At 41.6% G+C, this 27,871-nt stretch overlaps 5 protein-coding genes across 9 annotated transcripts; 3 read left to right on the forward strand and 2 right to left on the reverse strand.

Annotated features, from left to right (window-relative positions):
• Positions 1-1,471: 1,471 nt before the first annotated feature.
• LOC128724071 (heat shock protein 70 B2-like) lies at positions 1,472-3,916 on the reverse strand. Of its 2 annotated transcripts, XM_053817945.1 has the most exons (2): positions 1,848-3,916; positions 1,472-1,805 (listed from the first exon to the last, which is right to left on the reverse strand). In XM_053817945.1, exons 1-2 carry the CDS (start codon positions 3,679-3,681, stop codon positions 1,759-1,761), a joined length of 1,881 nt encoding a protein of 626 aa, XP_053673920.1. In that variant the 5' UTR covers positions 3,682-3,916; the 3' UTR covers positions 1,472-1,758. The 2 variants fall into 2 exon arrangements, with proteins under 2 accessions (XP_053673920.1, XP_053673847.1); XM_053817872.1 differs by having other exon boundaries at positions 1,537-3,916.
• A 3,271-nt stretch (positions 3,917-7,187) lies between these two features.
• LOC128721163 (heat shock protein 70 B2-like) lies at positions 7,188-9,632 on the forward strand. 2 transcript variants are annotated; one of them, XM_053814888.1, is made up of 2 exons: positions 7,188-9,256; positions 9,299-9,632. In XM_053814888.1, exons 1-2 carry the CDS (start codon positions 7,423-7,425, stop codon positions 9,343-9,345), a joined length of 1,881 nt encoding a protein of 626 aa, XP_053670863.1. In that variant the 5' UTR covers positions 7,188-7,422; the 3' UTR covers positions 9,346-9,632. The 2 variants fall into 2 exon arrangements, with proteins under 2 accessions (XP_053670863.1, XP_053670862.1); XM_053814887.1 differs by having other exon boundaries at positions 7,188-9,567.
• Positions 9,633-13,369: 3,737 nt separating this feature from the next.
• LOC128721088 (heat shock protein 70 B2) lies at positions 13,370-16,353 on the forward strand. Of its 3 annotated transcripts, none has more exons than XM_053814806.1 (2): positions 13,370-13,378; positions 14,198-16,340. In XM_053814806.1, the coding sequence occupies exon 2, from the start codon at positions 14,201-14,203 to the stop codon at positions 16,121-16,123; it is 1,923 nt and encodes a 640-aa protein (XP_053670781.1). In that variant the 5' UTR covers positions 13,370-13,378; positions 14,198-14,200; the 3' UTR covers positions 16,124-16,340. The 3 variants fall into 3 exon arrangements, with proteins under 3 accessions (XP_053670781.1, XP_053670780.1, XP_053670779.1); XM_053814805.1 differs by lacking the exon at positions 13,370-13,378 and having other exon boundaries at positions 13,966-16,034; positions 16,077-16,353; XM_053814804.1 differs by lacking the exon at positions 13,370-13,378 and having other exon boundaries at positions 13,966-16,340.
• Positions 16,354-17,184: 831 nt separating this feature from the next.
• Positions 17,185-19,452, reverse strand: LOC128724487 (CSC1-like protein 1). The gene has a single exon (XM_053818215.1). The coding sequence runs from the start codon at positions 19,450-19,452 to the stop codon at positions 17,200-17,202; it is 2,253 nt and encodes a 750-aa protein (XP_053674190.1). The 3' UTR covers positions 17,185-17,199.
• A 2,340-nt stretch (positions 19,453-21,792) lies between these two features.
• Positions 21,793-23,312, forward strand: LOC128720709 (translin-associated protein X). The gene is made up of 2 exons (XM_053814402.1): positions 21,793-22,031; positions 22,607-23,312. Exons 1-2 carry the CDS (start codon positions 21,793-21,795, stop codon positions 23,310-23,312), a joined length of 945 nt encoding a protein of 314 aa, XP_053670377.1.
• The last annotated feature ends 4,559 nt before the right edge of the window (positions 23,313-27,871 follow it).

Below are 27,871 nucleotides of genomic sequence, written 5' to 3' on the forward strand. Positions count from 1 at the left end.
GAAGATGGCCTATTTCATTGGGGTAACTGAAGCTTTGGTTTTTGCTCAAAAAAGTTAAAAGAGGCTTGTGTGCCATATTGCCCAAAATTGTGTTCATCGTTTGCATTTTAAAGCAAATATTATAGACTTTTTCGACGGAAAGGTCGTATGGAAGCCCCTCTTTGTTTGCCAACAGAGTAGCTGCCGTTTCTGATGCTTTTATAGAAATGAAAAAGACGCATACATCACAAATTTCTATCATATCGGTAATTCTTTGTATTTTTTAATAATTAGTATAGATTTGTTAGAAGAGAGTTGCATGGGAACCCCCTTCTTACTTCGTCGGGGTGGTTGTTGCTTTCAACACTTCTGCAGAATGTAAAAAGAAACATGTTTGCCGAGTTTCAGCCAAATCGAACGCCATTTACAGTTTTGAGCGAATAATATTTACTTTTTGGTAGGTGGGGGGATTGTGTGGAAACCCCCTTTATTCCCCATTAAGCGAACTGATACTTTGCCAGTCTTAATTTTCTGTAATGAAACACACTAAATATCAGCCAAATCCGGCATCATTTGTATTTTTAAAAGAATATTCGTGAATTGAGGTTGTATGAGAGGCTCCGTTCTGGAGGGGTTCTAAAAAAAATCAATAAACCAAATCCCTAAATCCGAGACTGTCATACACCAATGTACCAAGTTTGGTGTAAATCGGTTAAAAACGCCATTGAGGCGCAGATGTATATATATATATATATATATATATATATATATATATATATATATATATATATATATATATATATATATATATATATATCCCTTAGTAAGCAGTAGTATCCATTAGTAATTAGTAAGTCCATAGTAGTCCATAAAATTAATTAGTAACAATTCATTCTTATGGTTATTGTGACGTTATTCAATTCTGGCTACATTCCATTTTTGCAGAGTTATTATGGCTAAACTTAATTCTAGCATTACTGGCTTAAATTATGAAATTTTCCATTTTATCATTACTGCTCGTCAAAAGAAATGAAATCAGTTATCCTTCACGAACGCAATCATCCTTCGCAAAACTTTGTAAATAGTAACAGTAAATGTTATGATAGTAGCTTGTATCTTAAAACAATACAATATTCTTGTTTTGTTGCTTAGTTGCAACACCAAAGATCAATTAGTTCGATCAAATGCGTCTCCCGATGCCGAATGTGATAACAATAGTGGTGCGCAAACAGCAACGTGGTTTCATGCAGTCAAAAGACTCCTGTAAAGTGCACACCCTGCTAAAACCCGATGACTGTTTGACAAAAATTTATCCTACTTGTGAATTTGCAAATTAAACAGTAAATGTTTGGATCTTTTGTAGATCTTCTTGCTCGGAGAAACTCAATACCTAGAACGAAGGATTATTTTGCTTATTTCAAGGGCGAATTACTAGTGTACAAGCAGTACAAAATAGTTGATCGATCGATCAATTATCAATGCTCAATGTCTTTATATTTTTGGCTGTTTAATTGTCCATGATAATAAGCGATTTGGATTACTTTCTCAACTTGTTTAACAATAAAATAGCAATAATTGGTTTCGATTGAAATGCAACATATATTTATATTTCAGTCGTTTGATAGTTGCTTCTCTTCTTTGGTGATGCACTACATACTTATTCGTAATCGCTTACACTCTATCTTAAGTCTACTTATCACGCATACTGTACAGTGAATGTTTCCCCCATTTCCATGGGGATAATTTAACATCGTCTAGTTTAGCGTAGCGTCTAGCACTTTAGTCGACTTCTTCCACCGTAGGTCCGGAACGGCCACCGAACCCGCCTGCCTGTTGGCCGCAACTCGTCGACGTCGTCGGACCCGCACTCGATTGCTGGTGCATCTTCGTCATGATCGGACTGCAGGCCCGCGTAAGCTCCTGCATTTTGTGCTCGTACTCGTCCTTCTCGGCCATGCCGTTGCCGTCGATCCATCGCAGCGTCTCGTCACAGTGATCCTGCACCGTTTTACGGTCGGCTTCGGACAGCTTGGAACCGGCGGATTCGAGGGATTGCTTCAGATTGAAACAGTACGCCTCGAGCTGGTTGCGAGCGGCGATGCGTTCGCGCTGTTTCTCATCTTCCTCGCGGAACTTGTCAGCTTCGGACAACATGCGATCGATGTCCGCCTGCGACAAGCGGCCCTTGTCGTTTTTGATCGTGATGTTTTTCTCCTTACCAGTGCTCATTTCCTTCGCCGAAACGTTGAGGATTCCGTTCGCGTCCAGATCGAAGGTCACCTCGACCTTTGGCACCCCGCGTGGAGCCGGCGGAATGCCCGAGAGGTCGAACTGACCAAGCAGATTGTTGTCCTTCGTCATAACTCGCTCGCCCTCGAACACCTGGATCGACACGCCCGGCTGGTTGTCCGCGTAGGTCGAGAAGGTCTGCGTTTGCTTGCACGGAATGCGCGAGTTCCGCTCGATCAGCTTCGTCATCACGCCGCCGGCCGTTTCTATTCCGAGCGACAGTGGAGCCACGTCGACCAGCAGCACGTCCTGGATCTTTTCGTCCTTGTCGCCGCTCAGAATGGCCGCCTGCACTGCTGCACCGTACGCCACCGCCTCGTCGGGGTTGATCGACAGGTTGAGGGCTTTACCGCAAAAGAAGTTCTGTAACAGCGACTGCACCTTCGGGATGCGGGTCGAGCCGCCCACCAGCACGATGTCGTGGATGGAGCTCTTGTCCATCTTCGCATCCGACAGTGCCTTCTCCACCGGATGCAGCGTGGAACGGAACAGGTCCGAGCAGAGCTCCTCGAAGCGCGCCCGGCTGATCTTGGTGTAGTAGTCGATGCCATCCATCAGCGCGTCGATCTCGATCGTTGCCTCCGTGCTGGAGGAGAGCGTTCGCTTGGCCCGCTCACAGGCCGTCCTCAGACGGCGCAGTGCGCGCGCATTTTTGGACAGATCCTTCTTGAATTTGCGCTTGAACTCCTCGGTGAAGTGGCCCACCAGCCGGTTGTCGAAGTCTTCGCCTCCAAGATGTGTGTCGCCGGCAGTGGCCCGCACCTCGAACAGGGAGCCCTCGTCGATGGTCAGAATGGAGACATCGAACGTTCCGCCGCCGAGATCGAATATCAGCACGTTGCGCTCTCCCTTCAGGTTCTTGTCCAGACCGTACGCCAGGGCGGCCGCCGTTGGCTCGTTGATGATTCGCATCACATTGAGCCCCGCGATGGCGCCGGCGTCCTTCGTGGCTTGCCGCTGGCTGTCGTTGAAATAGGCTGGCACCGTGATGACCGCATTCTTGACCGACTGGCCCAGGTACGCTTCGGCAGTTTCCTTCATTTTCGTCAGCACCATCGAGCTGATCTCCTCTGGAGCGAACGTTTTCCGCTCACCTTTGAACTCGACCCGTATTTTCGGCTTGCCGCCATCGTTCACCACCGTGAACGGCCAGTGCTTCAAATCGGCCTGGATCTTCGGGTCGTCGTACTTGCGTCCGATCAGCCGCTTCGCATCGAACACCGTGTTTGTTGGGTTCATGGCGACCTGGTTCTTGGCCGCGTCCCCGATCAGTCGCTCCGTGTCCGTGAAGCCGACGTAGCTCGGCGTCGTCCGGTTGCCCTGGTCGTTGGCAATGATTTCCACTTTCCCGTGCTGGAACACACCCACGCACGAATACGTGGTGCCCAGATCAATACCGATCGCAGATGGCATGTTGACGGGGGTATAGTTTTTATTTTTGCCGAATGTGTGTAGGATTTTCACAAACGAATCAACCTTTCACGACTGTACTTCAGGACTCGTTGTTCACTTAAATTGTGGTTGATTTCGTCCAATCGTGTAATCAAATTCAAATATCACGTGTAGATTTGCGCGACTTTCTTCAATCACTCACTTCCTTACTGGTTTGTTTGCTTGCGTACTGTTCACTTGCGTGCTGTTCGCTTGTACTTTGTGTTCTGATGTCGGCTGCTCGAACAGCGGGTATATATATGACGCGCAGTTGATTTCTAGAAGAATCGACATGCATCTAGAAAGTGCGCGAATACGCTCGTGCGCGATGGATAGTGCTCGAATATCAATTCCCGAATGTGCTCGAAACGTGTCTCGGCTGTCATGAATGAAGTACTTGTTTGTGAAGCAACTTTGATACCCAAATTGATTGTCAAAACCATTGACAGGTTTTCAATTTTTTTACTTGTTATTAGCAAATTCTTGTTTGGCTCCAGTCGTACCTGTCTGATGGTATGTGTAGTGTAACATTTGTTCGATAATAGTCAAATTCGATTTAATATATGCCCGGTTTCCCTCAAGGAAGCTATTTTGAACCACTTCTTTTCCTGTTGTTTTTTAACGTTGCGTATTTCATGTAAGATGACGTAAACTTTCGAATGTTTGGTGATGACATTGAACTTTACGCATGCGCCAATGACTATTCCAAATTACAAATAGTTCTGAATCTGTGATAGGTGCAAAAGTAATAAACGTTGGGGCGGGCGCGGTCAAAACGGCAAAAAATTGACCATCTCCGATTGTTGCGATTTATATACCATTCGACAGAAAACATGTTAATTAGGAGAATTTAGAAAATGTAGATTTGTAAAAAATCTAGTTACTGAGATATAAAGCTTCGAAATCAAAAAAGTTGTTCAAAATGTTTCAAAAACGACGTTCTGATGGTACATCTTTTGATACCGAAAACATCATTATTTACTATCATACAAATATATTACATATATCATTTGTAAGAATTTTATGTATTTTTTCTTATGATTGAGTCAAAACATGTTTTTTATCAAAGTAAATATGAGATTTTTATCAAAATATGTCCACAAAAATTTAAAAAATGAGCTTTTCCAACTTTGGTTATAAGTTAAAAACATGCTTAAACAGTCGTGTTTCCAAGTGAAATGTATGTTAATCGTTAGGTATTAAACTAATCATTTTTGAAGGTTTCGCATCCAGCCACGCTTAACACAAGTTTTTTTACGTAACTAGATTTGGGGTGGAGGTGCCTAGTGTGTGGCTAACATGAGATAATAATAAATACAAATTATGTTTTCTTAAGGGTCTAGAATAAGTACTATATCTCAATGAACATATTTTTTATCTAAAAATGTTTCCAAGATTTCGCATGCTACAAATTTACCGTGATAATCAAACAAATCTTTGAGAATACGCGATATCTTAGTTTGCATATTGTTATATACTAAAAGGGGCAACATTTTTCACCTTTCCCATCAACAAGCTAAACTTTGCGAATCTTTAAATCACAAAACAAACGCATCAATAATCTGTTCAAGTAAAAGTATACATACTTCGGATAAATAACTGTTCTAAGGAACAGATCTAAATGTTTAGCAACTGAAATTGACTGACCGTATCTTGGAAGCGCCTGATACGTTTGCACATGTTATTCTCTATTTTTAAAAACAATCGCCTTAGTTTTGTGGCATAACTGATTGATACCTTGAATTACAAATATGTCTTCTATTTGTATAAAAAAAGTATCAAAATAAATTGCAAACAAACCATAGACATTAAAAAAATTAAGATTTACTGTCTAGTCTCGTACAATCTGTTATTAAAGCTATACAGCTGGTATGAAAATCCAGTTACAGCACACAAGGTATTAGCTACTGCAGATGCAGGAGATATAATGTTACATTCTTCTGTTCCAATTAGTTGTTTAAGAAAAGGATCAATAGATATGCGCCAATAATGTTCTAGGGTTAATAGGACTGAACATTCACGAAAATCAAAATAGGGAATTTAATTTGGTTTGCACTTTTTAATAAACTCGAATTCGTTTGGAGTTAAATTCTGACGCAAACAATTTTTTTGTATCCCGAATCTTTAACAAATACTTGTTAGTTGATGTGTGTATTAGCACAAATAAAAGCAGTATTTGCAATTCTGGCGAAAGATTAAGTTTGGATTCAATTATCCATATTTTTGATATGAAAATGGTGATTTTGATTATTTGTTTTTATTTCTACTCGTGTAAAGGCAGCGAATTGTACTGGAAATAATTATGCTTATTAAAAAAATTAAAAATTGTTTAATTTTGATATTGTTTGCAATTATAAATGAAATGAATGAAATTTGGATATCTGTTACGTTGAAGAGTGCCAAGCTATTATCAAAAATTGATAATAGCTTGATTGTTAATGAAACTGCGTATAGAGATCATCAAACAGTTTAGATGATAAATTTGGGATTTAAACTATTTGAGAAGCAGTACCCTTTTCGTTTTTTTAGTTTTCTTGTACAAATTTATTTTGATTAATACAAATATACCAGAATTAAAGAAAAAAATCAATAAAAATAAAAAGCCGCTTTAAATGTAACTTTTTTAAAACAAATAATAATTTTGAAATAGTTTTTAAACTATTTAAATACTTTATAAGTAGCCAGATTGATATTTTACTCTAAATAAAGTATTTTTAACATGACTTCATATATTGATTACTCTGTAATTCTTAAAAATAATGATAAAACAACATGCGTTGTGGCGCCATCTGGAAGTCCAAAAATTTAAAAAACAAATTATGTTTAAAAACCTATTTTCATTATCATTTGAGCCTAATTTTTACGTACTTCTATGAAAATATATTTATAGAGTATGGCAATCTGTAGTCCATATGCGCAATCATGAAGAACCAGAATTGAAATAATACAGCGAAAATTCTCGAGTTTGCTTTTTGAAAACTCCCATGGACCAATTGCAATTCACTACCCTTGTATTTATGACATCAAATTCTACTAGGATGATAACTGTTGCAGATAAACAATGTTTTTTCATTGTTAACGTCCTGGTATCGCTAGTGATATAGCCGACGGAATAGCCTAGATCGCAAAAGTATAATTTTGAAGCCTACAACAAACAAGCCAACAACAAATATTTAAAATATATATTTAAAATAAAAAAATGAATAGCGGACACCGTGCTGATAAGCATGCAAATAGATCCATGAATCATTGCATGCTCATCCCGACCATGTGCGAGAGATAGCCATAGCACGTTCGCTCAGTATCGACTGCTTCATTAATGCGAGCCGAGACACGTTTCGAGCACATTCGGGACTTGATATTCGAGCGCTATCCATCGCGCACGAGCGTATTCGCGCACTTTCTAGATGCATGTCGAATCTTCTAGAAATCAACTGCGCGCCATATATATACCCGCTGTTCGAGCAGCCGACATCAGAACACAAAGTACAAGCGAACAGCACGCAAGTGAACAGTACGCAAGCAAACAAACCAGTAAGGAAGTGAGTGATTGAAGAAAGTCGCGCAAATCTACACGTGATATTTGAATTTGATTACACGATTGGACGAAATCAACCACAATTTAAGTGAACAACGAGTCCTGAAGTACAGTCGTGAAAGGTTGATTCGTTTGTGAAAATCCTACACACATTCGGCAAAAATAAAAACTATACCCCCGTCAACATGCCATCTGCGATCGGTATTGATCTGGGCACCACGTATTCGTGCGTGGGTGTGTTCCAGCACGGGAAAGTGGAAATCATTGCCAACGACCAGGGCAACCGGACGACGCCGAGCTACGTCGGCTTCACGGACACGGAGCGACTGATCGGGGACGCGGCCAAGAACCAGGTCGCCATGAACCCAACAAACACGGTGTTCGATGCGAAGCGGCTGATCGGACGCAAGTACGACGACCCGAAGATCCAGGCCGATTTGAAGCACTGGCCGTTCACGGTGGTGAACGATGGCGGCAAGCCGAAAATACGGGTCGAGTTCAAAGGTGAGCGGAAAACGTTCGCTCCAGAGGAGATCAGCTCGATGGTGCTGACGAAAATGAAGGAAACTGCCGAAGCGTACCTGGGCCAGTCGGTCAAGAATGCGGTCATCACGGTGCCAGCCTATTTCAACGACAGCCAGCGGCAAGCCACGAAGGACGCCGGCGCCATCGCGGGGCTCAATGTGATGCGAATCATCAACGAGCCAACGGCGGCCGCCCTGGCGTACGGTCTGGACAAGAACCTGAAGGGAGAGCGCAACGTGCTGATATTCGATCTCGGCGGCGGAACGTTCGATGTCTCCATTCTGACCATCGACGAGGGCTCCCTGTTCGAGGTGCGGGCCACTGCCGGCGACACACATCTTGGAGGCGAAGACTTCGACAACCGGCTGGTGGGCCACTTCACCGAGGAGTTCAAGCGCAAATTCAAGAAGGATCTGTCCAAAAATGCGCGCGCACTGCGCCGTCTGAGGACGGCCTGTGAGCGGGCCAAGCGAACGCTCTCCTCCAGCACGGAGGCAACGATCGAGATCGACGCGCTGATGGATGGCATCGACTACTACACCAAGATCAGCCGGGCGCGCTTCGAGGAGCTCTGCTCGGACCTGTTCCGTTCCACGCTGCATCCGGTGGAGAAGGCACTGTCGGATGCGAAGATGGACAAGAGCTCCATCCACGACATCGTGCTGGTGGGCGGCTCGACCCGCATCCCGAAGGTGCAGTCGCTGTTACAGAACTTCTTTTGCGGTAAAGCCCTCAACCTGTCGATCAACCCCGACGAGGCGGTGGCGTACGGTGCAGCAGTGCAGGCGGCCATTCTGAGCGGCGACAAGGACGAAAAGATCCAGGACGTGCTGCTGGTCGACGTGGCTCCACTGTCGCTCGGAATAGAAACGGCCGGCGGCGTGATGACGAAGCTGATCGAGCGGAACTCGCGCATTCCGTGCAAGCAAACGCAGACCTTCTCGACCTACGCGGACAACCAGCCGGGCGTGTCGATCCAGGTGTTCGAGGGCGAGCGAGTTATGACGAAGGACAACAATCTGCTTGGTCAGTTCGACCTCTCGGGCATTCCGCCGGCTCCACGCGGGGTGCCAAAGGTCGAGGTGACCTTCGATCTGGACGCGAACGGAATCCTCAACGTTTCGGCGAAGGAAATGAGCACTGGTAAGGAGAAAAACATCACGATCAAAAACGACAAGGGCCGCTTGTCGCAGGCGGACATCGATCGCATGTTGTCCGAAGCTGACAAGTTCCGCGAGGAAGATGAGAAACAGCGCGAACGCATCGCCGCTCGCAACCAGCTCGAGGCGTACTGTTTCAATCTGAAGCAATCCCTCGAATCCGCCGGTTCCAAGCTGTCCGAAGCCGACCGTAAAACGGTGCAGGATCACTGTGACGAGACGCTGCGATGGATCGACGGCAACGGCATGGCCGAGAAGGACGAGTACGAGCACAAAATGCAGGAGCTTACGCGGGCCTGCAGTCCGATCATGACGAAGATGCACCAGCAATCGAGTGCGGGTCCGACGACGTCGACGAGTTGCGGCCAACAGGCAGGCGGGTTCGGTGGCCGTTCCGGACCTACGGTGGAAGAAGTCGACTAAAGTGCTAGACGCTACGCTAAACTAGACGATGTTAAATTATCCCCATGGAAATGGGGGAAACATTCACTGTACAGTATGCGTGATAAGTAGACTTAAGATAGAGTGTAAGCGATTACGAATAAGTATGTAGTGCATCACCAAAGAAGAGAAGCAACTATCAAACGACTGAAATATAAATATATGTTGCATTTCAATCGAAACCAATTATTGCTATTTTATTGTTAAACAAGTTGAGAAAGTAATCCAAATCGCTTATTATCATGGACAATTAAACAGCCAAAAATATAAAGACATTGAGCATTGATAATTGATCGATCGATCAACTATTTTGTACTGCTTGTACACTAGTAATTCGCCCTTGAAATAAGCAAAATAATCCTTCGTTCTAGGTATTGAGTTTCTCCGAGCAAGAAGATCTACAAAAGATCCAAACATTTACTGTTTAATTTGCAAATTCACAAGTAGGATAAATTTTTGTCAAACAGTCATCGGGTTTTAGCAGGGTGTGCACTTTACAGGAGTCTTTTGACTGCATGAAACCACGTTGCTGTTTGCGCACCACTATTGTTATCACATTCGGCATCGGGAGACGCATTTGATCGAACTAATTGATCTTTGGTGTTGCAACTAAGCAACAAAACAAGAATATTGTATTGTTTTAAGATACAAGCTACTATCATAACATTTACTGTTACTATTTACAAAGTTTTGCGAAGGATGATTGCGTTCGTGAAGGATAACTGATTTCATTTCTTTTGACGAGCAGTAATGATAAAATGGAAAATTTCATAATTTAAGCCAGTAATGCTAGAATTAAGTTTAGCCATAATAACTCTGCAAAAATGGAATGTAGCCAGAATTGAATAACGTCACAATAACCATAAGAATGAATTGTTACTAATTAATTTTATGGACTACTATGGACTTACTAATTACTAATGGATACTACTGCTTACTAAGGGATATATATATATATATATATATATATATATATATATATATATATATATATATATATATATATATATATATATATATATATATATATATACATCTGCGCCTCAATGGCGTTTTTAACCGATTTACACCAAACTTGGTACATTGGTGTATGACAGTCTCGGATTTAGGGATTTGGTTTATTGATTTTTTTTAGAACCCCTCCAGAACGGAGCCTCTCATACAACCTCAATTCACGAATATTCTTTTAAAAATACAAATGATGCCGGATTTGGCTGATATTTAGTGTGTTTCATTACAGAAAATTAAGACTGGCAAAGTATCCGTTCGCTTAATGGGGAATAAAGGGGGTTTCCACACAATCCCCCCACCTACCAAAAAGTAAATATTATTCGCTCAAAACTGTAAATGGCGTCCGATTTGGCTGAAACTCGGCAAACATGTTTCTTTTTACATTCTGCAGAAGTGTTGAAAGCAACAACCACCCCGACGAAGTAAAAAGGGGGTTCCCATGCAACTCTCTTCTAACAAATCTATACTAATTACTAAAAAATACAAAGAATTACCGATATGATAGAAATTTGTGATGTATGCGTCTTTTTCATTTCTATAAAAGCATCAGAAACGGCAGCTACTCTGTTGGCAAACAAAGAGGGGCTTCCATACGACCTTTCCGTCGAAAAAGTCTATAATATTTGCTTTAAAATACAAACGATGAACACAATTTTGGGCAATATGGCACACAAGCTTCTTTTATCTTTTTGGAGCAAAAACCAAAGCTTCAGTTACCCCAATGAAATAGGCCATCTTCTGTACCACTCTTTTCCCCTATTATGAAACAATATATATGCCTTTTAATGGCATTACAAAATTCAGATGATGACCTATTTGTCTGAACATGTTTTTAAATCATTTTATAAAGAAGCTTAACGCTCCGGTCCCCTGCAAAATAAAAAAGTTCATAATACAAATGACATCTGATTTGTCCTAAATTTTGCGTATGCATTTCTTAAAACTCTCTATACAATATGTGATAAAGTATAAGTTTCCCGGTTTGTAGCTAAAGGAGGAAATAGTATATTTTTGTACCACAAAATATTCACTAAGGAGTACAAATGTTGTCGAAGATTCATACACGCTGTTGGGAAACAAAGAGGAGTTTCCAAAGAGCCTCCTCTCTGTATTACCAAAACAACTATTCGGTCATAGTAATAATTCTTCTTACTCAAAATTTTTAGCAGTGGAGTTTCTGTTCCCTAGGCGAAGAGAAACAAGAGCTCCCATTCAAGCTCCTCCTGTTAAAGTGTTGAAAAATATGATCAAGCACACCAATCATGTCTTATTTAAAGGAAATGAAGCAAAAAAGTCCTGAAAAACTCCATACTTACTGTTCGCTGTGTTCGCTTAAACACAGTCCATGCAAGAAGTAGCAAAGTAAGAGCTTCGTCAATGCGAAAATGGGGCATAAAGGAGCCCTTACAATCCTCACTTGCTGGAATGTTCAAAAAACGCTCAGCGATACTATCGTTTTTTTTTTCATTCTTTTAAATGTGTGACTTTTACATCACGAAGGGGAAAGGAATGGTCATTTCCGGAATAAAAGAAATTCACAAAAAAAGTGCAAAATATTCATCGACATATAGATATAAATAACGCAATGCGCTTTTCCAGCAAGATTTCATTTTTAATTATGTTTAGTTGCGTTGAAAATATGGTTGAAGTAAACAAAATCAAATTTAGTTTACAGAGAGTAATGATTACGAATATGGAATGGCGTTTTGAAAAGGAGCTGCAATACAAGTGGAAAATAAAGGAAAAAAGGACAATTGTTTCCAGGCAGCATTAATGATGAATTAAGCGTAAGCGAAAGAAAACTAGAAAGATTTTGAACGGCATGCATGATTAGGATAGAGCAACGTGTTACTTTTCCTTATTGCTACGTAGAGGGATTTATATGACTGATCCAAGAAAAATTATAAATGATCCAGAGGATGTTTCGAAAGGGTGAATGTAGAAAAAAGTTGGCATAAATAAAATCTTTTACCTATTCCATACCGCAAACGATGCCAAAGATTAGACGGAAAGATTTTGGCAAGAACGGGTTTATCATACGAAACGAAAAATATTTAGAGAAATGGCAGTAATTTGGATCGAATTACTACAAAGAAATTGGGAGAAATTTATGGATCGTACAGCACACGTCATACCTTGCACACCGCCGCCAGATGTTCTTTGATGTCAATGTCCTGCGCTTTGCATGACATCCTCTAGATCTAAATTGAGAAACAAGAGAGATTGTTTCCTAGCCGCAAACCCCCGTGAGATTCCAACGGTTTCGTCAACATGTTCGATACACTCACCTTGGACTACACCCCATCTATAGTTTAGATGGTTGAAGTATAGATTTCCCGGTAAGCTGGGTCACTGAATGGTTTTCCATAGCTCTTTTTCCATTTTTGATGTCGAATACTTCTTTCAAGAGTATAAGCAGTTGGTACGTGGGAAGCCGTAAATCAAAGTATGTCTCTGTAAACTGGCAGTATTTTAATTGAATAATGTATAATTAAGAACCGTTTATCTGCAGGTATAGATGCACAAAAGATTGATAAGGAAAGGATTGTTGGACAAACAACCTTTTACGATACTGTTTGGACGTTTTTCGTCACCTATGAATATGTTTCGTTCCTTACAATCATATGGAAAAGAAATAAAATCAATGTACTAATATTTCTAAGAAGCACTTCTTAGAACCTTATAAAATGACAATAATAACGAAAAACAAATGTTTCAAAAACAAACAAAAATTCCAGAAAAAAGAAGAAACTATTAAATATCCATAAATAAATGCCACACAGCAGAACACAATTGAAATTCGTTTTCACTGGCTTTCAAAATGGTAAGTTAATATGTTTCGGAATAGAGTTGTATAATTGAAGATGATACGTGAAACAAATCACACACTTTTCAATCCACTTACTCCTGATCTCAAATGAATAACATTCCTTACAGCATTTTGCATGCTTTGATAAAATATAATGTCTTAATGCAGTGTCAAAGATTGAAGAAAGAAGAAGAATGCAGTGTCAAAGATTGCTCGCATATGCAAATGCACGATATATGCTGCTTATTGAACTACCTGCAAATTAACTAGTCATTCTGTTGACACAGTGAGGCAACTTTGATATTAAGTCATTCTTGGTTGTAGCTGGATAGCTGCATGCATGAATTGTCAATGGGCCATTGGCTATTATTAAACCTTGAATCCAATGAAATTTGATTGCAGATGCTCTTTTCTTTTGTGATAAAATCGAGTTTAATAATCGCCACGAGGTGATTCAAAATCTATATTGTACGCTTTCTTGTTGACATATCATAAGCAAATAACGGACACCGTATTTTGAAGAAGTGTATGGATTCATGAATCATAGCATTAAATATCATACGAGAGATAGGCGTACGCTTGCAGCATTCATGCAGCATCAACTACTTTACTTATCGAAGCCGAGACACGTTTCGAGCACATTCGGGACTTGATATTCGAGCACTATCCATCGCGCACGAGCGTATTCGCGCACTTTCTAGAGGCATGTCGAATCTTCTAGAAATCAACTGCGCGCCATATATATACCCGCTGTTCGAGCAGCCGACAACAGAACACAAAGTACAAGCGAACAGCACGCAAGTGAACAGTACGCAAGCAAACAAACCAGTAAGGAAGTGAGTGATTGAAGAAAGTCGCGCAAATCTACACGTGATATTTGAATTTGATTACACGATTGGACGAAATCAACCACAATTTAAGTGAACAACGAGTCCTGCAGTACAGTCGTGAAGGGTTGATTCGTTTGTGAAAATCCTACACACATTCGGCAAAAATAAAAACTATACCCCCGTCAACATGCCATCTGCGATCGGTATTGATCTGGGCACCACGTATTCGTGCGTGGGTGTGTTCCAGCACGGGAAAGTGGAAATCATTGCCAACGACCAGGGCAACCGGACGACGCCGAGCTACGTCGGCTTCTCGGACACGGAGCGACTGATCGGGGACGCGGCCAAGAACCAGGTCGCCATGAACCCAACGAACACGGTGTTCGATGCGAAGCGGCTGATCGGACGCAAGTACGACGACCCGAAGATCCAGGCCGATCTGAAGCACTGGCCGTTCACGGTGGTGAACGATGGCGGCAAGCCGAAAATACGGGTCGAGTTCAAAGGTGAGCGGAAAACGTTCGCTCCAGAGGAGATCAGCTCGATGGTGCTGACGAAAATGAAGGAAACTGCCGAAGCGTACCTGGGCCAGTCGGTCAAGAATGCGGTCATCACGGTGCCAGCCTATTTCAACGACAGCCAGCGGCAAGCCACGAAGGACGCCGGCGCCATCGCGGGGCTCAATGTGATGCGAATCATCAACGAGCCAACGGCGGCCGCCCTGGCGTACGGTCTGGACAAGAACCTGAAGGGAGAGCGCAACGTGCTGATATTCGATCTCGGCGGCGGAACGTTCGATGTCTCCATTCTGACCATCGACGAGGGCTCCCTGTTCGAGGTGCGGGCCACTGCCGGCGACACACATCTTGGAGGCGAAGACTTCGACAACCGGCTAGTGGGCCACTTCACCGAGGAGTTCAAGCGCAAATTCAAGAAGGATCTGTCCAAGAATGCGCGCGCACTGCGCCGTCTGAGGACGGCCTGTGAGCGGGCCAAGCGAACGCTCTCCTCCAGCACGGAGGCAACGATCGAGATCGACGCGCTGATGGATGGCATCGACTACTACACCAAGATCAGCCGGGCGCGCTTCGAGGAGCTCTGCTCGGACCTGTTCCGTTCCACGCTGCATCCGGTGGAGAAGGCACTGTCGGATGCGAAGATGGACAAGAGCTCCATCCACGACATCGTGCTGGTGGGCGGCTCGACCCGCATCCCGAAGGTGCAGTCGCTGTTACAGAACTTCTTTTGCGGTAAAGCCCTCAACCTGTCGATCAACCCCGACGAGGCGGTGGCGTACGGTGCAGCAGTGCAGGCGGCCATTCTGAGCGGCGACAAGGACGAAAAGATTCAGGACGTGCTGCTGGTCGACGTGGCTCCACTGTCGCTCGGAATAGAAACGGCCGGCGGCGTGATGACGAAGCTGATCGAGCGGAACTCGCGCATTCCGTGCAAGCAAACGCAGACCTTCTCGACCTACGCGGACAACCAGCCGGGCGTGTCGATCCAGGTGTTCGAGGGCGAGCGAGCTATGACGAAGGACAACAATCTGCTTGGTCAGTTCGACCTCTCGGGCATTCCGCCGGCTCCTCGCGGGGTGCCAAAGGTCGAGGTGACCTTCGATCTGGACGCGAACGGAATCCTCAACGTTTCGGCGAAGGAAATGAGCACTGGCAAGGAGAAAAACATCACGATCAAAAACGACAAGGGCCGCTTGTCGCAGGCGGACATCGATCGCATGTTGTCCGAAGCCGACAAGTTCCGCGAGGAAGATGAGAAGCAGCGCGAACGCATCGCTGCTCGCAACCAGCTCGATGCGTACTGTTTCAATCTGAAGCAATCCCTCGAATCCGCCGGTTCCAAGCTGTCCGAAGCCGACCGTAAAACGGTGCAGGATCACTGTGACGAGACGCTGCGATGGATCGACGGCAACGGCATGGCCGAGAAGGACGAGTACGAGCACAAAATGCAGGAGCTTACGCGGGCCTGCAGTCCGATCATGACGAAGATGCACCAGCAATCGAGTGCGGGTCCGACGACGTCGACGAGTTGCGGCCAACAGGCAGGCGGGTTCGGTGGCCGTTCCGGACCTACGGTGGAAGAAGTCGACTAAGGTGTGATTGATGTTAAAACGTAATTCCATTGATAATTCAATTATATGAGAAGCCTTTTTAAAGTATTACTTTTAGATCTCATTCAATAGGTCATAAACTAGAAAAATACTGTTTATATAAAATAAAAATTTTACAAAGAAAATTTTGTTGTTGTATGCGTATTGAGAAAAAATATTTCTCATCATATGATTATGAAGTGCAATATGAAATGTTATACACTAAATCACATGTTTCGTCACGTATTAGGAGTAATGTTACATTCTTTGTTTTTTTTTCTATTTGCTGTGACTCCTTCACTTGCTTTCAAGAACAGAAAAAACGTAATCAACTAGCGAACTCAAAAAATTTTAGTTATTTATTTTTATTTTGCTTAAATTCGTATAAATCTCTTATCAACAACATACAAGTCTGTATTAACATTGCTTTTCTACTACACAAACTGCCTTAGAGACATAAAAATTGTGAAACCAAACATAAACAAACAAAAACCATGCATTCGCACAAAATCACGTATATGTTCTACATATTCAAAGTCATTGGAATTAGCATTTCATACGAATGCGTTTGGTGGCAAGAAGCTACGAATTAATTGCTAGTGTTCACTTGACGTCTACTGCATGTAGATTTTTAAACAATTTCTTCCACAAAATCATTTACCAGATATAAAAGGATAGCATGCCAAATATCAGTAGACTGCGCGTTATGGATAATCAGTAAATGATAAAACAAAAATACCGAAGAGATGTGTCAAGTCACGAGACTAGCGACATTTTCTAATGTTTCGATTCAGTTCATGCAACCGCTCAGTCCCACGATCCGTTGGAGGTTTGGATTGTGTGCTAAATGAAACCAGGGTGCCCATAACATAACCAAACATAGCAAACGTGTGTAGTGTAAGAAATAGAATAATTATGATGATTTGGTTCCGTTTCGACTAATTTCGGTTGAGACACGGAATACTGCATTGTACGCAAATAGAGCTGGCTTAATATTTAATATCACTTTCGATCATGCTTGCGATCAAGGGAGAGCAGATCATAAGAGGTGAGCACGGGAAGGAAGTGAAGAGCGCCCTTTATGCAGTCACACTGACACCGGCATCATCCATCGCAATGTGCATGGTTGTATCGGATCCATAGCTTAGATGGGACGGACTATCCGCCAGCATGCGTCGGTTTATTAGTACATCCGCAGCGTATACAGGTGCCGGTCCGTCCGTTTCTACGATGCGTAGCGGCTTTGTGGTACAACGCTTGATTGGTGACATACACGCGTACATAACTAGCGTCACGCATAGAGCCATAATCAACACAACGGCCCGTAGCTCAACCTGACCGGTACGTACTACGGCCAACGCCGCCATGATGATCAGCAGTAAAACGACTGAAAATTTGGTCATCGTCACGGCAGTGCTGTGAATTTTGCCTCCACTACCTTGACTGATCATGTTGGATGGAGCGAAAGCAAAGAAGAGATTATGCTTGTCCACGAAGTGCTTCAGCGAGATATACACCATGGCAAAGGGCATGATCAGCGGACAGGCAAGGCTGTACACGGTACTGGTTGTAAACACCATCACCATCCACGCGTAATGAATACCGAAGGGAAATGTAATCAGAATTGATTTCCGTATGTAGGGCGTTTCTGCGCGGGACTTTGCCGTTGCTAGCTTCCAGAGGTAACAGATCAGGTCAGGAAAGCGGATCAATTCGAGAGCTGTACCGATGAACGCGGCGGTGATGATGTAGTTCACGAAGAAGGCGCCCTTGTCCGGCAGAAAGATGCATTCCCAACGGTACGTATCGTTCGACTCGATCGTCCATTGTAGCAGCGCCTGGGCGCTGGTCAGCCCGAGCGAGGGCAGAATCAATATCATGAACAACAGGTAACCGAAGGTTTTTGTCATAATCAGATAGTTTTGCCGTGATCGTGTCCAATGCGATAGCCAAGTGTCCGAGTATGCGACGATGACCGGCATAATGGCCGACAAGGACCACAGCAGCAGCGTGGGCAAAAACTCCGACACGAGCGGACTGATCTTGCTGATCTGCGATGTAGTGTTCTTCGTTAGGGACAGCGCATCGAGCTGATTTACGATGATCACTGGTGTGGTGAGGAAAAACAGAAAGAGAAACAAAGCGAAATTAACCGTTGCCCATTTGCAGTACCATTGCGCCGTGTCAATGTTCAGATTTCCCCAAAAGATGTCGGACGGTGCTGGAGCAAACGAGAGGTTCCATTCTCGATACGTTGCGGGCTTAAAGCGTAGCATGACATGTTGCGCTTCTTGGGCTGAGTTGAACGTCACGAATGCAATACCGAGCGGCTCGTTCAGAGCAGACGCTCGTAGCCGCTCTACCTCGCCAGCTAGCCTTGTCTCATTATCTTTGTAATACTTGAGGGCGTCCACCTTTTTGCAACTGAAAAACGACGGTTGGGCTTGGATTGCATCCCGGGTTCTGTGGGCTTCGCAGTACATTCGCGCCTCAACCGTACGCTCGTACTCTTCGGCCGTCTTGATTAAACTCGAGATGTTGTACGCTAGTTGAATGTCTTCTATCGAAATGTTCGGGAAGATCTGTTTTAGGTACGTCTGGATCTCAGATTCCTTACAATCTGCCTTAGAAATGTTTGTTGCCATAATTGTGCGAGTCGGCGCTGTTTTGAACGCGTTGCGTCCTGAAGCACGCCGCATAATTAACATGACCATGGGGACATATGCAATAGCAAAAACGACGTGCGCCCACATTGATGGTGAGTCGGGATCGAGGTTTGAAATCGTCGTATGGCCAAACGAGTTTTTGTCCCCACTGAGCGTGCCGGAAAAGTTGATGGGCAGTATAATCACAATCGAAATCACCGTCATAATACCCATCACCGTGATCAGATGCCGCTGAAAGGACAGATAGTGCACTGCATCCGGCCCGCTGTGAGTAAGGATCTGTTCTTTGGTCAAACGAAACGTGGCCACTATCCACGAAAAGAATCCTCGATCGATGTTGAGACTGTTTAATGTATCCGACGTTTCTGTCGAGCTGCTTATCGATCCACCGAGTCCGGGCACGTTACCGTGGGCATAGAAAAGTTGCGTCCAGCGCTTATTTTCACCGTGGCTGTTGACTAACGCCAGTCGCCCATAGTCCCATGCTTGTTGACGAAGCAGTGTAAACAAGAGAACCAGAAAAAACCACGCTATCACGTTTAGCAGCAAGGTTTCCGGGATGCCTTCGTAAAGATTAATCAAGATTTTGGTCTTGTTTAGTACCAGGCACGCTTCTCTATTCGGCGAATATAGACTGCTCAGATTGGGGAAATTTGTGTAGTCCATTTTAATCCGCTATGTATAAGACGCCGTCGACCGTCACTAATGCAGTGAAGAAGAAACGTTTTTCCTAAAACGATAGAACAAAAAAACATATGAAATATAAGAACAGCGACGAACGATAATAAACAACTGCTCGTGTCGTTTGGGCCCTGATAAGGACGTATTTATTAAAATAAAAAAATTAAAGAAAAAATGTTACAGGGCAGTGATTATTAGAAGTATTTTAACAGATAAGGTATTTCGACATTTATCGGCTCTGATTAGCTTTGTGTTGATTTTTTAGTCATCGATAATCAATCTATAAAATGTTACCACACCAACATGTGCAAAAATATGTCGCATATCAATGGTGCTTTGGTACAAAGATCATTTGCCACATTTTAATGCTGACGATAAAACTCCATCGAGCAGAAAAAAATGAGCGCCAACATCGTGCTAAGTAAAATTGCCGGTTACACAAGGAAAGTGTGCGTATCAAAAAACCGTGCAGCAAACCGATAAGGTGATATCATGGAGAACGATATCAAAATACAGGGGTAGTTATCAGAAAATTTCTTTTACACTTCAGCATTTATCGTCAACACAGTACAATTCTTCTGTTGACTGTAATTCGAACGTCTCCAATGTACCTGACCTAATCTCCCATTCGACCGAGAGTGGGACGTTGCAGGTAGCATACATGACTCATCCTCCAAATAAACACATCCAGCGAGGGACAAAAGTTGTGAACTTTTCCATCGCACGCAACGGTACGTCGAAATGAAACTTAATTTTCAACCAATCCATCAATCGACCTCATCTTGAGCATTATAACAATGATAAGCCACGATCTCCGTAGCCCTCCTTCTTTTTGCAGCAATCAGTATGCCCGGTCTCACAGTAATCTCTGGACTGCGGGCTTGCTTTGATTAATAGTAAATTATTGTCAAGAGCGATAGCCAGTGTGCTTCAATTCGGGTCGCTTCCCTTTTCGTGCAGACACTAGCATCCTCTCCTTCCACACTTAAGCTTTCATTGTAGATGAAAATTATCACTGCGTCAATCGACTCTATTGCTTGGTCGTCTTTACTGATCCTTTTTTGTAGCGTTGGTACTCGTACGAAGAAGCCATCAAAGTGATAGCCGATGGTCATGCAGCAAATGAAATGTGGGCAAAAACTGTATTAATTTTGAGTCACTTAAAAACAGTTCACTGCTTGATACGTATGTCCCAGACAAAAAAAAACGTACACATTATCACGCATATGGGAAAAACTAAAACGATCCATCCTCAAATAACGATTGAGTCCTTTCTAAATCTATAGACGATGAAAAATGACAACGGAAGAAGTAACTAGTAGCACAAACAGTTTTTCTTCGCACATTGGTCACTTTTCCTGATTAAATCACTGCACAAAATGGATGCAATAACCCACGGATTACATTTTTCGTTTGATCGAAATACACCTTTGCTCAACTATCGAGTTTCTAATGCCATCTCCGACGTTTTCATGCCGTTCTTCTTTCACTGCAAACATTTACATATCATGCCATCTCAAAAATACAAAAATTAGCTCGACTTACTATAGGATTTTCTAACCATGAAATATTTCCGGGTTTCACAATCCACTTCACAGTTAGGCCACGACGGAAGAAATTACGGAAGCAAAACACTTTCCCCTTAGGCAGCTCAACTCGAAACGATTGGTGACGTTTGTTTGCTGGTTTCTGTTTTGAACTCTCTTTCTGTTGTGTTTCTTTGTGCCTAAAAAGAACGGGAGGTTAGCTCCAAGCACATTTTAGGCAATATTTTTATTTGTATTTGACATTTGCAATTCAATATCAGGCAATCAATATGAATTTGAACTATTCACGTCAAAGAACAAAACGAGTACATTCAAAAATAATTTAAATATTAACTATCTAAATTAAATATATCTCTTTTGCCAATAAAATGTAACTATAATAGTGATGCTCCATTTAACGTTGGAACCGATATCACACGCAAGATAATAAATGGCACTAAGTTAAAGTATAACCAAGCACAGTTTAATTGAACACCGAGTAGGGTAAAGAATTGATTTTACCAACCGAATTGTTTTGCTTGAATGCTAAGGCCAGGCTCATGAGAAAATTACAATTTTGGTTAGTTTTTACTCGTACACTTGTCACAAGTTGAGCCAACCTGAACGTTTCACGGAAACTGTCACTCCAAACCATTCGTATCGAAACTCGTTGCCGACTGAAAATCGTGGCATTTTTTTCCGCCGTAAATCAGTGATTTTCATCGCGACAAAACGTTTTATTCGCTTGTTTGAGTTGAAGTAGAAGCACAAACCGATAGCTGATTGAATATCAGGTAAAATGAGTGGGTATCGAGGAAATCGACGTCATAACTTTGGAAAATCCGGCGGAGGAAGACGCTTCAAAGAGAACGAAAATGGCGCCATCGACGAGAATAATCCGATCATCCAGAGCTTTCGCGAATACGCGGGGATACTAGACGCCAAGCACGATCGGTATGAACGAATTGTGAAAATCAATCGCGATATCACTATCGAGTCGAAGCGCATCATCTTTTTGCTACACACTATTGATCCAAGGTATGTCAAGCAAAAATCTATCGTCTTTCGTAGCCGAAGACACCGAAGCCGGCATAAATGGTTGAAAGGTTACGATCTTCACCCCGTCTTTTTTAATGGTTCACTCTGCTGTGCCAAATGTCCAGCCAAAATCCCTGTATTGTATTACCCTGTCCTATGGTACCTTTCACGTTAAAAAATCGGTAAAATCATTCTTTACGTTTTAATGGTAAAAAAACTTTGTTGCTAATTATTAGCAGGCATGACAGATAGACATTTTAACGATAAATAAGTAGCGTTAAACTAACCTAGCTTAGCATAAGAACACTGCGCAGGTAGGTGCGCATGGCTTTGTACCCACTGGAATTAAAATTTTGAACGAAGAATTGAAGTAAAGTTTTTTTTTTAAATGATGGTAATAGTATTTTAGTAAATTGATCGTTGGTCTGCATGGCTTTGCGGCCTGATAATAATAAAAGCATACTTTACCTAGGTGTATAAAGCGTTTGTGCAAGAGAGAATTTAATAATAAAAGTTCGATCGTTTGTACTATTATTTTTAATTTTCCAATTTTTGAAACTCTTTCGTAATTACAGAAAAAATAATCAGCAAGCCGTTTGCGATGAAGCTAAAAGCAGGATTGAGAACATCTTTAACAACCATTTCGTTGCCATAGCGAAAGAACTTCACGGCCATGATCCTTATCAATATTCCCGAGCATACACCAATGGTATGCAAGAGTTCATTGAAGCCTATAGTTTTTACGAATATTCTTGTGGACAAGATATTTCGCATTGCGATTCCATCCAACAAAAGCTCACTTATAAAATACCCAAGGATAAACCTAACAAAGAAGAGTATATAGACGAAACGAAGAATGTTGAGACATCTTCCGAGACCAACGTGAAAGAGGATGCGGTTGTTGAAAGTACGTGTGACGAACTGTGCTGTTTCCTTCATCCACAAGATTTCATACTAGGCTTGGGTGATCTTAGTGGCGAAGTAATGCGAAAGTGCATAAATTCCCTTGGATCAGGAAATTCCGATAGTTGTTTTGCTCATTGCCGCTTCATGCAAGAAATGTACAAAGGATTTCTCAGTGTAACATCAGCTCGGAGTCGAGATTTTTCGCACAAGATGATTACATTGCGGCAAAGCTTGCTGAAAAGTGAAAATGTGTGCTACAATGTAACTGTACGTGGAGGTGAAGCGGCAAAATGGGGCACAACCGATGAAGGCTCCACAGCAGTGTTTCAATTTCAACCACCAAAAGATGACGACGACGAGGGCGTGTTTTTCTGAATTCATCAACGTTTTCATATTACACGGTATAAGGTAGGAGTGATTAGACATGAAGAAAATAATTTGTTACAATAAGTAACAAAGACTCTATGTTCAAAGCGGTAAACGAATGTTCATTGCTCCTTTATATTTTACAAATAATACCCATTGTGCAGCATTCGCGAATGAGATCATCAATGTAACACAGATAATAACTCGTTTAAAAATAGAAATGGATATTTCAATCTACGATTGTCAGTTTGATGTCCTGATCCTTCATTTTCATACATTATTCATTCTTATGATACACTGCGACAATTTTTCCGCTCTCGTTTCTGTTACAATAATAATATTAGGCCCTCTCGTGTTGGTCTTGTACTCGTTTCTATAGAGGAATAAAAATCCCGTTTCTCCATTCTGCGCAATGCTGATGGCGTTGATCTATGAAGTGGCTTTTTGCTTTCAAAAATATTAACAATTCGCCAAATAAGTTCAATTAATTAAATTGAATTCAATTCAATCCAGGAATTTTAAATTTCAAGTAAATTCCATGCCTCTATGTAACTTTTAGAATACATACAACTTCTATTTTTATGATTGAATAATTTGTTCTTTGAATAGTTGTTATCTTCAATAATTTCTTGAATTATTGTTTGTAGAACCATAATCAGGTTTATTTTGTACATTATTAAAAATAATATGTTTGCCTGTTAATGGATATGCATAAATCAATATTTTAAAGTGGCCGACCATTCATTTCTGCAAGGATTGCACTATGTCTCTCTTTGAGCAATAGTTTCTGTCCAATTAGTATTTCAGCAGGTTCATTAAAATTTGTTCGACCATTCATACTTCTTTGTATTTAGGATAAGGATATATCCTTATGTAGATTCATATAACAGGTATGATTTGATATCAAATGATTGATGCTACTTATTACTTATTTTTCTATTTCAACTGCACATTTTAATTGAATTTGGGTAAAACATTAGAAAATGACTTATTGGCATTCGGATCAGGCGGTCAGAATAATTTTAAACAAACGAAACATACCTTAAAAAACTAATTATTGCCCATTTAAGTCACAACTGGTACGCGATCATTGATCGAGCGAATGTTGTCAGGGCAGCCGAAAGAATCCTCGGGCCGATGTAGTAAAACCCGCAGTAATTGTGTGCGTTGTTCGAGAATACGAAAATGTAAAAACCGAGCGAATGTTGCACAGAGTATGCCGATGATGAATTAAGGATTCTTTCCTTCATTCTACAGGTCTACAATATCGTTAACATGGATATACATTTTACATTTGCTTAGCAATTTGTTCGTTTATAGCGTTAATGGCGTACGCCATATGAGCCATCTGTACGAGATAATTTTGGTTTTGTTCTTTGAGTTCCTTGATGATAGCGTCTTTGTCATTGTCTTGTGGTTAGGGAGCGTCTTGCTTAAGCGTATTGGACGTGGTTTGGGAGTACAAAAGTATTTGTTGTACAGGACTTGGTTTTTGAGAGATTTTTTCGATAGCTAAGAGGGCATCGGTATAGCTGCAGTGGTGGTCAGTTTTGTAATTGAGAATTTCTTGTTCTTTGGTAAATGAAGGACAGGGTTTTAGGCACCTGGTAGGAGATGAGCACTCTCCATGTTCGGATGCGCAACAGTTCCTGCAGATGGCTTGGGTCTTGCATCGAAGTTTGGTGTGACCATACCGGGCACAGTTTAGGTAAATCCTGGGTTTTTAATAATAGGGGCGTGGTTTTACTATTAGAGGTCCAAGTCGGATAGAGTTAGGGATTTGTGTCAAGGCGATGGGGAGTAAGAAAGAGTTAGTGAGAATGATTTCTTCGTTTACTCTACGGGTAAAGCGACGATCGCTAATTTACGTGTTGGTCTTTTAGGTTGGTGAGGATTTCGTCGTCGGAGAGGTTTTTCAAGTCGGGAGACATGATGACACATTGTACGGTGTTAAAGGTGGAGTGCGGAGTAATGGTGATGGGGGTGTTGTCGATGATAGGGAACGGGTTGTCAAAAGGAACTTACCACCGTTCTCGATGATATTTGCCTGGGCTGAAGTAATGCCTGTTACTTCTTCTAAGGATTTTCCGATTATGAAAAGGTTCGATAGCAGGGTGCTATTTTTACTGGCACATAACACTAGGAAAAGAAGATCGCCGTTCTCGTTGTTTTTGTCCATTGTGGAACGAGTCTAGATTTAATTGATTTAGACTCGAGATTGGGGATATCTCTTTCATTGGGGGGTAGATCCGACATGGTGTCGGCCACCTATGAGCACTTTTTAAGTAATACTGCTGTCACTAGAGGTTTTTTAGAAATTGTAACATAGAGGGTAGTCCGGAAACGACCGATCACAATGAAAGTTCGCACAAGACAGTGAAAACGCACTGGAAAAAATGATTTTTGAAAAGTATTGTTGACCGCGTAGTTAATCAAGGACAAACGAGATTTCTGGCATCGGATTCCTATCGCTTATTGTCTTTTCGTTTAATTTCCGGTAATCTGTTACCATCCCAATTTTTTTCATCAGAAGCATCTACTTTCTTTGGAACGATCCAGACGGCGGATGTCCAAGCGAATTTTGATGATCTAATTATTCCATTCTCCAAAAGTTTCTTAATTTGTGAATTAACTTCTTCCGTATATGCAGCTGGGTATGGATAGATCTGTTGATGCACCGGTATTTCATCAGTTGTATTTATACGACATTCTAATTTTGTCACACACGGTAGCTTTGTACGAGGTTTATTAAAAACTTTTGCTCATTTTAGTATAATACTCGAGCTAATTTCCTCATTTTAGTATAATATATGGGCTAATTAATTCTGAAGGGTTTAAATGATCTAGTCAAAAATCAATCACATTGTTTGCCTTTTGTTTCACATACTTCTTAAATGGTATTACAAAAGGTGTTCACATATAGTTGCAATAATCAAGTTATTTTCTTCAAAACACAATTTTGTATTACGTGTTTTGTGTATGGGTGTACCTGTGATGCCATAAAAAATGGATGGAAATCGTGTATCAAAAATTGAAATTTCAGCATAGATTTAAGTTCAAAAAAAGCTATGTCGATTTCTGATTTAATTTTGAATTCACCGTTAGCACTTGTAATTTTAGAGGCATTTCGTATATTTTTTGTTTTACAAATAAACTATTAGATATATAGTTTCCCGCCGCACCTACCCTTCCAGCGAGGGTTTGAGTATGTGCAGCTCAAGCGTCAGCAGAACATTGCGATGGTTCGTTTCCCGTGTGTGGCTGGTCACCATGTGGCAATTTCGGATCTTGAAACACTGTTGAAGGAATGTTCACAGGTGACTGCTGACTTAAGACTGTTCGTTTATTCTCACGATCACTTATTTTAAAGGTGGTTTGCCAAAACCACGTCAGCCATATACATGGACAATATATCAGTGGAGAACGTTTTTGCTCTTGACCCGGCCGATCGGTAAGCATATTGTATTACTGCTGCACAAGTGTAACAGTCGCATAAGCTAATTCGGTTCTCACGCTAGTGGCTCTGAAATGTTAAAAAACGCTTCGTGGTCAATGCAAAGATTATTCGTCAATAGTAACATCATCATTTGGCAATTTTGTGTTTTATGGCTTTTAAAACTAACATTGGTCGCATCGCTTAATGTACTAGGCTACAATTAGTCAAATTTTATGAACTTTTTGAGCTTCTCTATTTACTTTATGTTTAATAACTGTATTCGGGTGCTCTATTTTTATTACTTCAAACGATCCAGAATAGATTTTATCGAGTTTTTTTCTGTTTTCGATTTTTAACCAAACTGTTTCTCCTTCCGAAATGTCAATAGGGTTTGTTTCTACGCTTTGCTTCTTAACTCTATTTATTTTAGATTTTTCTAGTAACTCTCTAGCTTTTTTAACCGTAGATTGAATCTTAAATTTGAGTTCGGTATAGTAGGAATCGTAATTGTATATTGGATCTTTTTTTAATGGATTTTTCTATTGATTGTGGTAAGTTAACTTGTCGTCCAAAAAGAATTTCGAATGGTGTGTATTGGTGTGTAGAATATGGGGTTGTATTGTAATTGAAAACATAATATTGTAACCAGGTATCCCAATCATCTTTTCCTTCGTTTATAAAGTGGCGTTAAGAATTCATTCTAACAACGATGAATTCGTTGTTTACCAATAGTTTCTGGGTCGTATGCGGTTGAAAATTTTCGTTCAATATTTAAAAAGTTACAAATATTTTGAAACATTTCATTCTTGTACTCGGTTCCCATGTCAGTTTTGATTTTTTAATAGGCAACCGTGCACAAGGATGTAATATTCAACGAAAGCTTTTGCAAGTGTTTTGGCTTGCTTATCAATAATAGGTACAACTATTATATATTTACTCAATTCGCATTGAGCTGTCAATGCATATCGATTTCCATTAGCGGATTTTGTAAATGGTCGAACCGTATCAATAGACACAAAGTCAAATGGTCTAGCCGGGGTTGTAGTTTCAACAAACGCTTCTTTAGTGGTATGTTTGTGTTTGTTTTGAATGCATTTCGTGCATTTTTTTACAAAATTGTTGATTGTTCCTT

The sequence above is a fragment of the Anopheles nili genome, chromosome 2 (assembly GCF_943737925.1).
Source record: "Anopheles nili chromosome 2, idAnoNiliSN_F5_01, whole genome shotgun sequence".
NCBI lineage: Eukaryota > Metazoa > Arthropoda > Insecta > Diptera > Culicidae > Anopheles > Anopheles nili.

Coding starts and splice junctions, on each gene's coding strand:
- LOC128724071 (XM_053817872.1), bottom strand. CDS start 3,681: ATGCCATCTGCGATCGGTATTGATCTGGGCACCACGTATTCGTGCGTG.
- LOC128721163 (XM_053814887.1), top strand. CDS start 7,423: ATGCCATCTGCGATCGGTATTGATCTGGGCACCACGTATTCGTGCGTG.
- LOC128721088 (XM_053814806.1), top strand. CDS start 14,201: ATGCCATCTGCGATCGGTATTGATCTGGGCACCACGTATTCGTGCGTG.
- LOC128724487 (XM_053818215.1), bottom strand. CDS start 19,452: ATGGACTACACAAATTTCCCCAATCTGAGCAGTCTATATTCGCCGAAT.
- LOC128720709 (XM_053814402.1), top strand. CDS start 21,793: ATGAGTGGGTATCGAGGAAATCGACGTCATAACTTTGGAAAATCCGGC. Junction 22,032..22,606: donor CTACACACTATTGATCCAAG/GTATGTCAAGCA, acceptor TCGTAATTACAG/AAAAAATAATCAGCAAGCCG.